Raw genomic sequence first — 13,789 nt, forward strand, 5'->3', positions numbered from 1 at the left:
AGAAGGACCTGGTTTCTAATCCCGTCTCCGCCATCTGTCTCCTGCGACCTTGGGCAACTCAGTTAACTTCTCTGTTCCTCAGTTACCTCATCTGCAAAATGGGGATTAAGATTGCGAATCCATGTGGGATGGGGAATGTGTCCAACCTGATTACCCGGTATCTACCCCGGCGCCCCATACAGTGCCTGGCACATAGTAAGTACTTAAGAAATATCATTAATAATAATAATTATGGTACTTGATAAGCGCTTACTATGTGCCGAGCACTGTTCTAAGCCCTGGGGTAGATACAAGGTAACGAGGTTGGATACAGTCCCTACACAGCATGGGGCTCACAGTCTTAATAACCAATTTACAGATGAGGTAACTGAGGCCCGGGGAAGTTAAGTGATTTGTCCAAGGTCACACAGCAGATATGTGGTTTGAACCCAGGTCCTTCTGACTCCCAGGCTTGTGCTCTGTCCATTAAAAAAAATAAGTCCGAATTTTCTCAGTTCACTTGTCAATAATTCTCACCGGTGAGGCTCATTCCTGACGAGCTCTGAGGTGCTGCTGATGATAGAGGTTTTTATGTTTCCAAAGATACGCCCCACGTGCTATTTCATCTTACTTGGCTCCCAAGATCCTTCTCCAGGATCTGCTCAGCTGGGAAATTTCAACTTCCAGAAGGCTGGGTTATATAGCACCAATTTTAATGAGAAAATGATCTTTTCTCCAGAAGGGTGGGAGCACCCTTGCTTAGGGAGCCTGGAAAACTTGGTTCAAATAACCCCCATCTGTGAGATCGATGTCCTGTCTTTGCCTACTCCTGCTCAGCGAATCAATCAATTGTATTTATTGAGCGCTTACTAGGTGCAGGGCACTGTACTAAGCACTCGGGAGAGTACAGTATAACAATACAACAGATACATTCCCTTCCCACAACAAATCTCATCCTTATTTTTGGTTTTGGAGCTATTAAAATGCAAAAAAAATGCCTTTAGCCCACAAGGCAGCCCCAACAAATGTGATACGTTTTGTGCCTGGATGTGGGTGGTGGCAAAATTTTAGGAGATCTCTGAGATTTGGTACATCAGGGGCTAACTCAGCATCTAAAGGGATGTGTTCCCAGGAATTCCACAGCCAGTGGCTTGGAATTTTTAGATCCGGGTCCTCAGTAGAAAAGCTGCCCTTTAGCAGAGTGGGTGCTTATTTGCACCTGCCCCTGCAACTTCCCAGACCCTTCCTCTTCCACCAGTCCCCGGTGAGGGACACTGCCCCAAGATGCTAATCGGTTAATATTTTCTCCCACGCTCTTTGAACTACATTTCATCCACTTATGCCTTCTTGTCTCCCTCAGAATCAGGCAGCTCCTTGATGGCAGGAATGTATGTCCCCCAAGTGATTAGCATAGTGCTCTGCGCACACCAGAGGCTCAGTAAAGATGGCTGAAGTGGATGGAAGGTGGTCTGTTTTTTCTAAAAAAAAAAAATGTGTGTGGGGGGGGCAGGAGATAAGCGCTTAGTACACTGCTCTGCACACAGTAAGCACTCAATAAATACGATTGAATGAATGAATGAATGTGTGGGGACAGAGAGCACGCCCAAAGGGGAGAAGGCAAAAATTCCAGTGAGGACAGGGATCTCCTTTAGAAGGCTCCATCCCATCTTGGAGGAGCTGCAGGGTTCGAATAATTGTAATAGTAATAATGGTATTTGTTACCATTCTAGACTGCGAGCCCACTGTTGGGTAGGGACCGTCTCTATATGCTGCCAACTTGTACTTCCCAAGTGCTTAGTACAGTGCTCTGCACACAGTAAGCGCTCAATAAATACGATTGATTGATTGACTGATGGATTAAGCGCTTATTATGTGCCAAGCACTATACAAAGCTCTGGGGTGGATACAAGCAAAGCAGGTTGGACACAGGCCCTGTCTCAATGCCCATTTTACAGATGAGGGAACTGAGGCCCAGAGAAGTAAAGTGATTTACCCAAGACATGTGGCGGAAGTGGGATTAGAACCCATGACCTTCCAACTCCCAGGCTCGTGTTCTATCCACCCCGCCAAATTTACCATCATCCCCGGGCTCGTCATTTAGCTCAGGCCTCAGGCCCTCTTGCCCTCCCCAGAAGAGTTTTGAGAGGAGACTAGAAACAGGCAGTGGGATCGACTCCTTACTGGGTCCTTGTTCTCCTGATCAGTCCGAGTCTCTCTGATGTCCCCATTGTAGCCTGAGTTCCTCTGCTCCTCTGCCACTCCCATCTGCTGCCAGACAATGGCCTCTTTCTCGTACTCCTTCCTGTACAGGTTTGTTCGGTCCGAGAGGCTGGCCCTCCTCACCACCTTCCTGGAGGAGACGGAGGGGAGACAGTTTAGTTATCGTGGAAAAATTCAGGACCCCCCACCCCACCCCCCGACACCCCCCTGACCGAGCTGGTCTCCCCGAGGACCCCCTGCCAGTCCCCACTCACCCCCGGCTCCCGGCGCTCGACGTTCGCCGGCTCAGGGATGACTTGTGCCTCAGCTGCGATTTCATGATCACATCATGCTTGTGCTTCAGCTCCAGCAATAGCACTTTGAACTCTTCTTCTTCGCAGAGGTCTGAGGCAACGGCAATCGGGGGACGGTTATAACTAAGGCACGGGAGGGGAGGGCCGCACGGCCGATGTCACGGTCGCAGGGCAAGGGGAGGCCGGGGCCCGCCGTGTGCGGAATCACCCGGCTGCATCACCTGTCAATAAGTGGGAATCTCTGGCTGCCTCTCGGATCTGGGCAGAGAGGAAAAAGGCCAGCTGCTCCTTCCTTCAGGACCCAGCCAGGTGGGTGGGAAGTCAAGTCTCTCCCCACCTACCTCCCCTTTTCTTTTAGCACTATACGGGGCACCTGGAGGTCATACAAGTATAAGATGTGATTCCTGCCCTTAAGGAGCTGCCCGCTCCTGGGGGAGAAAAGCAGTCATAAGAAAAATCTCGGCTCCCAGAGAACCAATATGAGCGACTCGCATCCTCTCTAATTTGGGTTTTTTTGTTCATTTCTGGCCACTGAGGGCTGCTTGAAGGGGTTGCCCTCATCCTCCCTGACCAATCAGTCCTTCGCAGGTCGTCTTCCTCTCCTGAGAGTGTGGTCCAGTAGCTAGGGCATGGGCCTGAGAGTCAGAAGGACCCAGGTTTTAATCCCAGCTTCACCCCTCATCTACTGTGTGAACTTGGGCAAGTCACTTCACTTTTCTGGGCCTCAGTCCCCTCATCTGTAAAACGGGGATGAAGACTGTGAGCCCCACGTGGGACATGGACTGTGCCCACCCTGATTAGCTTGTATCTATCCCAGCACTTGGAACTTAGCACTTAGATCACTTAGTGAGCTCTTAACAAATACCATTTTTAAAAAAAGAGTATAGGAGGCATTCTGTATGCATCCCTCGGAGAGGCAAAGGAATTCCAACTGACCTATTGGCATTTCATCCATGGATGTCCTGGCACTGAGGCTGGCACCATGGGACACTAGCAGCTCAGCCATCTGCATCTGGAACAATAGATTCACAGTCACAGCCACGTCCCCAACCTTAGGCGACTCTTCAGGGAGGGGGATGGAGAGGTGCGATACAGAGGGCGGGCAGGAGACCCAAGAGTTGAAGCTGACTGGGGTCGTGAACTTCATTCATTAAATCGTATTTATTGATTGTTTAAAGTGCGCAGAGCACTTTACTAAGCGCTTGGGAGAGTATAATACAACAATAAACAGATACTTTCCCCACCTACAACAAGCATACAGTCTAGAAGGGGCTGGGGGGAGTGGGGGAGAGAGACATTAATGTAAAAAAATTAATTACCGATATGTACAATAGTGATGTGGGGCTGGGAGGGGGGAAGAAAAAGGGAGCAAGTCAGGGTGACGGAGAAGGGGAGTGGGAGAAGAGGAAAGGAGGGCTTAGTCAGGAAAGGCCTCTTGGAGGAGAAGTGCCTTCAATAAAGCTTTGAAGTGGGAGAGAGTAATTGTCTGTCAGATTTGAAGAGGGAGGTGGTGCCACGCCAGGCCAGGATGTGGGTGAGAGGAAGGTGATGAGATAGATGAGATCGAGGTACTGTGAGAAGGTTAGCATTAAAGGAATGAAGTGTGAGGGCTGGGTCGTAGTAGGAGAGTAGCAAGGTGAGGTAGGAGGGGGCAAGGTGATTGAGCGTTTTGAAACCAATGATGAGGAGTTTTTGTTTGATGCATAGGTGGATGGGCAACCACTAGAGTTTTCTGAGGCATGGGGAAACATGTCCTGAACGTTTTGGTAGAAAAATGATCCGGGCAGCAGATCAAAGTATGGACTGGAGTGGGGAGAGACGGGAGGCTGGGAGGTCAGCAAGGAGGCAGATGCAGTAATCCAGGTGGGATTTGATGAGTGATTGTATTAAATTTGATGACTGATTGTATTAACACGGTAGCAGTTTGGATGGAGAGGAAAGGGCAGATTTTAGCGATCTTGTGAAGGTGGGACTGACAGAATCTAGTGAGGAGGGAGTTAAATGTCTGGAATAATTTGGGAGAGCAATGGGCATGGGTGTCAATAAGGGTGGAGAAATAATTTGACTGGGCAGAGGAGAGGGGGAGTTAAAGCATGCAAGGATAAACTTGAAATGGACGAAGTCGATCTGATATTTAGTTTTCTGCCAGCAGCATTCTGTGGCTCGAACTCAAGAGCGAAGGAGGCGGACCGTGCAGGTGATCTAGGGCTGTGGGTTAGCGGTACGAGATCGACAAAGGGATAGGGGAGTGAGTGAGTTTATTTCAGTAGAGAGGATGGTTCTGAGAGCAACGATTTGGTCATCAAGGGAAGGTAGTTTGGCTACGGAGGCTAAGTGGGGCATGATGAGTTGAGAAAATTGGATGGGTTCAAAAGATTGGAGGACCCTTTGGGGAGATAGTACAGATTTACAGGAGGAAGTTTGTGGGAAGGCTGTGGTCGGATTGAGGGATTTCAGGGCTGGTGAACTTGAGAGAACCAGCGTGGTCTAGTGGATAGAGCATGGGCTGGGATGTCAGAAGGACCTGGGTTCCAATCCCCATTCCACCAATTGTCTGCTGCGTCACCTTGGGCAAATCACTTCACTTCTCCGTGCCTCAGTTCCCACATCGGTAAAGTGGGGATTAAGAGTGTGAGCCCTATGTGGGACAGGGACAGTATCCAACCTGATTAACTTGTATCTACCTCAGTGCTTGAAACAGGGCTTGGCACATAGTAAGAGCTTAACGAGTACCGTAATTATTATTATTATTATTTTCCGTACCTGTCCCCAGAAGGCGGCGGCGTGAAGGGGTTCCCAGCCATCCCAGTCCTTTATGTCCACTCTCACGCCATGGTCCAGCAGGAGTTCGGCTGCGTGCAAGTAGCCATTGGCCCCAGCTATGTGCAGCTAAGAGGAAGGACAAGAGAGCAGAGCTGCTGGTTAAGCTCAGGTGGTGGGAGGGTCAACTGCTCAGCGAAGCCACTTCAGGGGTCCTAACCCTGCTCCCCAGGTTTAGAACGAAGCTGTTCATAATAAGAGTGATTGACCATTCGCAAGTTCCCGCGGAGAAGCAGTGTGGTCTAGTGGACAGAGCACGGTCCTGGGAGTCAGAAGGGCCTGGGTTCTAATCCCACTCTGCCACTGGTCTGCTGCGTCCCCTTGGGCAAGCCACTTCACTTCTCTGGGCCTCAGTTACCTCATCTGTAAAATGGAGATTAAGACTGTGGGCCCCGTGTGGGACAAGGACTGTGTTCAACCTGATTACTCCTATTCCCCCGCAGCTCTTAGAACAGTGCCTGGCACATAGTGAGCACTTAACAAGAAAGGGACCAGATGCAAGACAGTCACTGAGTGTTCATCTTCTGAGAGCTGTTACCGGGTGGAAGAGGCTCCATTTCTCCATTCGAATATCCTAATGTCTTATAAAACTCGAGACCACAAACTCGCTGTGGGCAGGGATTGTGTCTACCAACTCTCCCAAGTGCTTAGTATAGGAAGTACTCAATAAATAACACTGATATTGATTATAAGCAGCATGGGAACTACAGGAAGACCTCAGAAATAAGCCTGTTAGCAAGCCCCACATGGGGCAGGGATTATGTCTGATTGTACTGTATCTTACCCCAGTGCCTGGCACAGTGCAAGGGCTTAACAGGGTTTATATGGTACCAACTTGTACTTCCCAAGTGCTTTGTACAGTGCTCTGCACACAGTAAGCGCTCAATAAATACGATTGACTGAATGAACAGAGACCATACATCGGCCAGGAGAACCCTCATGGATAATAATTATGGTAATAATAATAATTATGGTATTTGTTAAGCGCTTACTATGCACCAAGCAATGCCCAGACTGGGAGGGCTAATGCTAAATGCTGAAGCGTTAGGAAAAAACATCAGCATTGCCAACATCTTCAGCCTATCGTCTTTCTTCCTGGGAGTCCAGAGCATCTTATATAGGTTCTCTCATTCAGAGTTATGTGAGGATATGACAGCACTGGCCCATTGGCTAAGCTAGGAGCAGGGGTGGAAGTTTTTGAAAATGTATGAAGGAATTGAGTGAATCTTAAAGACTCTTTAAGAAAAAAGTTCCCAGCCCTAGAACAAAATGGGAAGTGTGGGGTATTCCAGAGAACCATTAGTGAGCAGGGTGTTTCAGACCACCTTCTGTCTGATACTCTGGTGTCTACTGAAAATAGATGTTATGAAAGTTATTTCTAAAACTTTCCCTGGTTTAAGCCGTTCCTTAAATGCTCTTCTCTGAGCCCTCATTTCCCCTACCCACCCTTCCTTCTTCATCAAGGACGTACTACTTTAGCATTTTGATACCCAAGCCCCTTGGCAATTATGTACATATGCTTATACCGTACTATTTCCCCTATCTGTAATTTATTTTAAAACATCTCCCCCTGTAGACTGCAAGTTCCCTGTGGGCAGGGATCATTTCTATCAACTCTATGGACTTGTATTTCCCCAAGTGTTCAGTACAGTGATAAGCCCAGAGGAAGTGCTCAATAAACACCGTTGATTGACTGATTGCTCTTCCATCTAAAAAAAAAAACAAAAACAGCAGCAACTTCTCTTCCTGGCCAAGCCTACCAAATGTGCTTGGGCAATGGAAGATATGTCTAGCTCAGAATGGGGAAAGCAAGGAATAAGGGCACTAGGAAACTCTTAGTTACCAAAAATTATTCTCTGCCACTAAGACGTAGCATTGTGGTGGCTTCTCCCTTAATCATCAGAGGGAGAAAGGGAATGCTGCCCGCAAAAGAATTTCCAGTCTGATGAGGTTTCAACCAGGCGACAGAGGCAGAAGCCCCTCTGCCCTTCAATTCTGGCACATAAATGATGGTCCAGAAAAATCTGAGCATTTCAGGGAGTTTGGTACAGCTGAATAAAGGTTTCAGGTCCCTCCTGACATGAACATTTCAACAGTGCGGCACTTCTGCTGCCCTGTAGGAGTGGTTCCAATGTGCCACACTGCAGAAAAGGCAGGAGCAGACACATTTTGTGCAAGATTGCAATCTCATACGTAAGACTCAAGAGCGGGCTAAGATTCGCAAATCTTGTGCAAAATTCCACCAGTCTAAACAAGCCTAATGCCACCTGAGTTCACTTTACTAATCCAGTCCCTTCAAACAGGTCACCATGGCCAATTCGGGCTTGTTGATGTTCCAAATCTACTTCCTTAGCCCTGATCTCTCTCCTCTGCAACATCACATTTCTCCCCAGCTCCAGAACTCAACTTGGAAGTCCCATTGGCACCTCAAGCTCAATATGTCCACAAGTGAATTCCTCTTCCCTCCAAAATCCTCTCCTCCACCTAACTTTCCCCTCACAGTTGACACTACCACCATCCTTCCCGTTTCTGAAGCCTTCAGCCTCGCGTTATCCATGACTCCTCCCTCGCTATTAGTCTGTCACCAAATCCTGTCAGTGTTTCTCCACACTACTTCTGAGATCCACCCCTTTCCTCTCCATCCGAACGGCCATCACACTGGAGATTCAATACCGTTTCTCCTGCTTGCTTAGACTGTGAGCCCCATAAAGATTCTCTTCTGTCTACCTTGGCACTTAGTACTGTGCTTAACAAATACCACAGCTATTATTATTGGTGCAGGCACTTGCAGAAGTCGAGGCGGGATAGGACTTCAGCCTCCTCACTGATCTCCATGGCCCCAGACTTGCCACTCTCCGGTCCGTATTTTATTCTGCTGACATGATCATTTTTCTCCAACAGCATTCTGCACTCTCTCCCCACTCCTCAAATGTGTTAACCTGTTACCCATTCCTGTCTGCACCTTACAGAAACTTCTGACACAGCTATTGGCTTCAAAGCCCTCAAGCCAGCTCTCTCCCTTCTACTCATCCACTCTCTCCTCCCACATCATCCCAGTCCCCATTCTTGGTTCTTCTGAAGCTAACCTACTTGCTGGGCCTCCTTTTTTTATGCCTGGAACTCCCTCTCCTGTCATACAATAATAATAATAATTACGGAACTTGTTAAGCGCTTACAATGTGCCAAGCACTGTTCAAAGCACTGGGGTAGATACAAGTTAATCTGGTTGGACAGAGTCTCTGGCCTACACGGAACTCACACTCTTAATCCCTACTTTACAGATGAGTTATCTGAGGCCCAGAGAAGTGAATTGTCTTGCCCAAGGTCACACAGCGAACAGGATTAGTTAGAACCCAGGTCCTTCCGACCCCAAGGCCATGCTCTAGCCACAGAGCGACACTGCGGCCGCATCTCCCCTCACCTTCGAAGTTCTTCAGAAACCACATTTCTGGGAGCCCTTTCCATACAAATTTAGAATCTCCACAGGTTATATTCCGCAAATGCCATTTCAACATTTTTGTGTCTCCCAAGCATTCCCAACCTCCCTACCTATCCTTTTCAAGCACTAACAAGTACATAATTCCTTTACCTTTCTTCTATCTCTAACTTATTTCAGTGTCTATCTCCCCCACTAGATTGTAAACTCCCTGAAGACAGGGATAAGGTCTATTAATAGTAGTACCATTTAATAATTGTAGAATTTTGTTACGCACTATGGGCCAAGCACTGTACTTAACACTGCGGTAGAAACAAGGCAAGCAGATCAGTGCCCTTTTCTGCAGCAAGCACTTGGGCAATGAAAAACAAAAGTGACACCTTAATCTGTTCCCAAGGAACTTACACTCTACCGGGGGAGACAGACCTAAAATATTTATAAATAGAATAGTGGAGAAAATTAGCTGAATGCAAAACTGAATACAAGTGTTGAGGATGAGAATAAATGATCCTACTCTTCTGAGCGCTTAGTATGGAGCGCTGAGTACAGTGCCATCTACCCAGTTAGCGCTCAACGAATACTACTGATTGATAATTCACGCTGACACCACAGCCATTTATTTAGTTAAACCAAGTCCTCCTCTGGGTTCTCTCAAGGCTCTTTTCAATTAATTGTTGTAACATCTAGTCAGGCAGTGGTATTTATAGAGCGCTTACTGGGTGCACAGCATTGTACTACTACTACTAATAATAATAATGGCATTTATTAAGCGTTTACTATGTGCAAAGCACTGTTCTAAGCGCTGGGGAGGTTACAAGGTGATCAGGTTGTCCCATGAGGGGCTCACAGTCAATCAATCAATCAATCATATTTATTGAGCGCTTACTGTGCACAGAGCACTGTACTAAGCGCTTGGGAAGTACAAGTTGGCAACATATAGAGACAGTCCCTACCCAACAGTGGAGGTAACTGAGGCACAGAGAAGTTAAGTGACTTGCCCAAAGTCACACAGCTGACTGCTTGAGAGAGTACAACAACATAACAGATACATTCCCTGCCCAGAATGAGCTTACAGTCCAGAGTGGGAGACGCATTCATATAAATAAAACTACAGATCTGTACATAAGTGCGGAGGGGCTGGGCAAGGGGATGAATAAAGGGAGCAAATCAGGGCGATGCAGAAGGGAGTGGGAGAAGAGGAAAGGAGGACTTAGTCTGGGAAGGCCTCTTGGAGAGATGTGCCTTTAATAGCAAAGAGAACACAATCAACACCTCGCAATGATGATGAAGTGCAATTGCACCACCAACAAAAACAAAAGGCTCCTCGAGAAACCCCAAGGCAGAGTTCTGAGGACTCACACAGTAAGCATTCTGTTTAGTTTAGATTTTTCAGTTCCGTGGCTGACTTGGCTCCTGTGCAGCCTGGAAACTATATTTCTGGGAACCTTATGCTGCGGATGCTTACAGGGGACTGAATTACCAAGCCACTGCCTCTCTGAAGGAAATCTAATTACAGCCCCGAAGCTGGGAGAAAATGCTAAACCAAAAAGGCAGACATTTCTGTGGAGGGGAACAGCATCAGAAATCATTCTTGCAATTGCATTTCAGCAAATATTTTCAAGCGTCAAGCTATGGGCCCAAGCTAATTCCAGCTGAAGCCACAGAGACGATCCCTATAGTATCCAACGTGGTGTTCTGTAAAACCTCATCAACCCAATGACAGTTCATTCCAAAATATGCAGAACTTTAAAGTAATTGCTCCTTTCCTGCCAACGGGTTTATCCATCGTTAACAAAATCAGGTCATAGGAACTTGGTCCTTTCCAAGTCTTTTGCTGGGGGAGGGCCCTTGATTTTGGATTAATGAGGTTTAACTAGATAAATGTAAAGCAAAGAACTGAGCTGTGTAGAGGAAGAATTAAGTTTTCTCTGAAACGTTCAAATATCGACCTCTCTGCAGACGGAACCCTGGATGCTTGGGAAATGGTCATAATGAGGAGGAGGTCAAGAACTGATAAACAAACCAAAAATAAAAAAAGCCTAATCTTCAACCTGGCCAAGAAGCTGATCTGGGTATTGGCTAGTCACCGCTCTGAGGACCAGCATAACTGAGCTTCATTGAGTTGATCCACACCCCAGGACACCATACTCTAATGAGAAGCAGTGTGGTCTAGTGGATAGACCGCAGGCCTTGGAGTCAGAAGGCCCTGGGTTCTAATCCCAGCTCCGCCACTTCTCTGCTGTGTGACCTGGGGTGAGTCACTTCACTTTTCTGGGCCTCAGTTCCCTTATCTGTAAAATGGGGAATAAGACTGTAAGACTGTGGGGCAGGGACTGGGTCCAACCTGATTAGCTTGTATCTATATACTCCAGCACTTAGTACAGTGCCTGGCACACAGTAAATGCTTAACAAAGACAATAAAAAAAATTACCAAAAATAACCTGGAGGCATTTCCCTGTTCTATTGCATTAGACAACTGATAGGTGTGTTAATTGTTGAAACGCATCTAGTCAGTCAATGGTATTTATTGAGCACTTGCTGGGTGCAGAGCATTGCACTAAGTGCCTGGGAGAGTATGATATAACAACATAACAGATACATTCCCTGCCCAGAATGAGCTTACAGTCTAGAGGGGGAGACACACATTAATATAAATAAATAAAATTATAGATCTGTACTTAAGTGCTGAGGGGCTGGGCAGGGGGATGAATAAAGGGAGCTAGTCAGGGTGATGCAGAAGGGCGTGGAAGAAGAGGAAAGGAGGACTTAGTCGGGGAAGGCCTATTTTGGTTGATGAGAGCTTTCGATGAGGTGCTGTTCTCCAAAAATTCAAGGGAAAACCCAGTCCAGGGAAAATCTCCATCAAGTCGCCTTTCGTTCAGAAATCTGCACAGCAGCAGGTCTCTGGATCACGTAACACAACATCAGGCTCCTAGGGTTTACAGCCTTTGAGTTCACCCATAAGCCAGCTAGCATCTACACACAAAGATGCTCGAACTCTCACAGGAGGAAAATGCCCAGCGAAAAGCCTTCCTATACCTTTAAATTTCAGGACCAAAGAAAAGGAACAGAAGGGATGAGGGGTTTTAAAACAGACCATGGGAAATGGGATAAGTGCATAGATTCATTTTTCCATTTGAAGCTAAAACCCTGCAATTCTGGCACCAACATGGGACTGCGCATCTCTGTATTATTCACAGTCAATCAGTTACTTAGGTTCTCCTGATTAAGAAACAAATAGCTGCTTAATGGAAGAAAAGTCTCCAAGTTTAGCCTGAATTCCTCTGAAAACAGAATGAACGAAAGGGAAATCATGAGCATGTGTTTCAGTTCTTTGCTCCCACAAATATCATTTCTTGTGAGGGGGAAAAAATATCATCTGGATTGACTGAGGAGAGAACACCAATTAAGTTGACTGTCATGTGCCAATCAGTACGCGTCAGGCAAACAGTCTGAAGGCTAACAACGTGACAATTTGGAAACTAAGGGGGTGAATTGAGGTTCAGAGCTGATAACCTGTACCAGAAAACTGAAGTGCAGCATGGTCCAGTGGACAGAGCCTGGATCTGGGAGTCTAAAGGACCTGGGTTCTAATCCTTCTTCCATCACCTGTCTGCTGTGTGACCTTGGGAGAGTCACTTAACCCCTCTGTGCCTCTGTTACTTCATCTGTAAAATGGGGATTAAAACTGTAAGCCCCATAGAGACTATGTCCAACCTGATTAAAGTGTATCAACCCCAGTGCTTAGTACAGTGTCTAGCACGTAGTAAGTGCTTAATAAGAACCATAAAAAACCCCAAACACCCATAAAGATGCAAGTTGCACTGAATAGATGGTCCTTGTTTCTTGTGCAATGTGGGCAGTGTGGTCTAGTGGAAAGAGCATAATTGGATTCTAGTCCCAGTTCTGCAGCTGCTCTGCTGTGGGACCTCGGACAAGTCACTTAACTTCACTGGGTCTCAGTTTCCTCAGGTGTAGAACAGAGATACTAACACCTGTCTCCTCCTCATAAAGGCACTGTGAGGATTAAATGGGATAACGTATGTGAAAGCACTCTGGAAATATCAAAACGAGATATTACTGTGCCATCTCATCTCAAAATGAAAAGTCACAGGCTCCAATGCCTCTTGCATTTGGAACGATTCCTAGCACGTTGTTTGGGAGGTTTTCTTATTAATATTTTGGGGCATCCCCAAATTGTCAGCAGGGACAATCTGACTGATGGTTACGCTGTTGATAAAGAAACCCCTACAGGGGAAGGGAGGGTCTGCTTATAGTTATAGATAACCTCAGAGCTAAAATAGATACATCATCCTATTTATAGAAAGGAACAAATTATACACTTTGGCTTTTCACCACATTAGTTTCTCAGAATTTGAGTCTTGAGGGAGTAATCTAACACTGCAAAGAGGATGGTAAATCAAAGAAATCAGAGGAGGAAAACATGATACAAGATATATACCTTACCTTTAAACATCATTAGCCTCATCAGTTAATACTTTTTCCCTGATTGCTGAAAATGGAGCAGGCTGGGTAAGTGTGCCCTCCTAGTCTTCCATAAGTTCACAAAAATAAGTTTGAAGAAATAAACTGTATTCCACCTTTTCCTCTCTAAAGAGAAGTAAACTATAAGCTACATTTGAGGAAAGACTTGCATTGAAGTTGTTCATAAAGATTCAGAAGACTCTTGGACCAGGAACCAAACTATATACATGACCATTATATTATAATGCTATTTAGCACTTACTTTATGTTCACTAATGATTAAAGCATCATTTTGAATAGATACTCTACCAGAGAAATCTTATCTGAATCAGCTATTAGACCACTGACCTCTTTGCCCTGGGAATGGGGAGGCAAAAATGGGAACTTAATATCTTCCCCTCTACGGATAATTCCATCCTGAACTCCAAAAGGGAAGTGCAAGATGCTGCACATTTCCAAGGATGGATATGAATAAAAATAATGATAATGATAATAATAATAATGGCATTTATTAGGCACTTACTAGGATGCCAATCACTGTACTAAGCATTGAGGT

At 46.2% G+C, this 13,789-nt stretch overlaps 1 protein-coding gene across 2 annotated transcripts in view; it reads right to left on the minus strand.

Annotated features, from left to right (window-relative positions):
• The window catches only part of PPP1R16B (protein phosphatase 1 regulatory subunit 16B), a 150,166-nt gene that overhangs the window by 9,243 nt on the left and 127,134 nt on the right, over positions 1-13,789 (minus strand). For both annotated transcript variants that reach the window (XM_038750111.1, XM_038750110.1), the window contains 4 exons: positions 5,256-5,381; positions 3,429-3,504; positions 2,454-2,583; positions 2,161-2,329 (listed from right to left, as the gene is read on the minus strand). In XM_038750111.1, the coding sequence (XP_038606039.1) occupies positions 2,161-2,329; positions 2,454-2,583; positions 3,429-3,504; positions 5,256-5,381 (501 nt within the window). The remainder of the gene's footprint in view (positions 1-2,160; positions 2,330-2,453; positions 2,584-3,428; positions 3,505-5,255; positions 5,382-13,789) is intronic.

The sequence above is a fragment of the Tachyglossus aculeatus genome, chromosome 8 (assembly GCF_015852505.1).
Source record: "Tachyglossus aculeatus isolate mTacAcu1 chromosome 8, mTacAcu1.pri, whole genome shotgun sequence".
NCBI classification, from domain to species: Eukaryota; Metazoa; Chordata; class Mammalia; order Monotremata; family Tachyglossidae; genus Tachyglossus; species Tachyglossus aculeatus.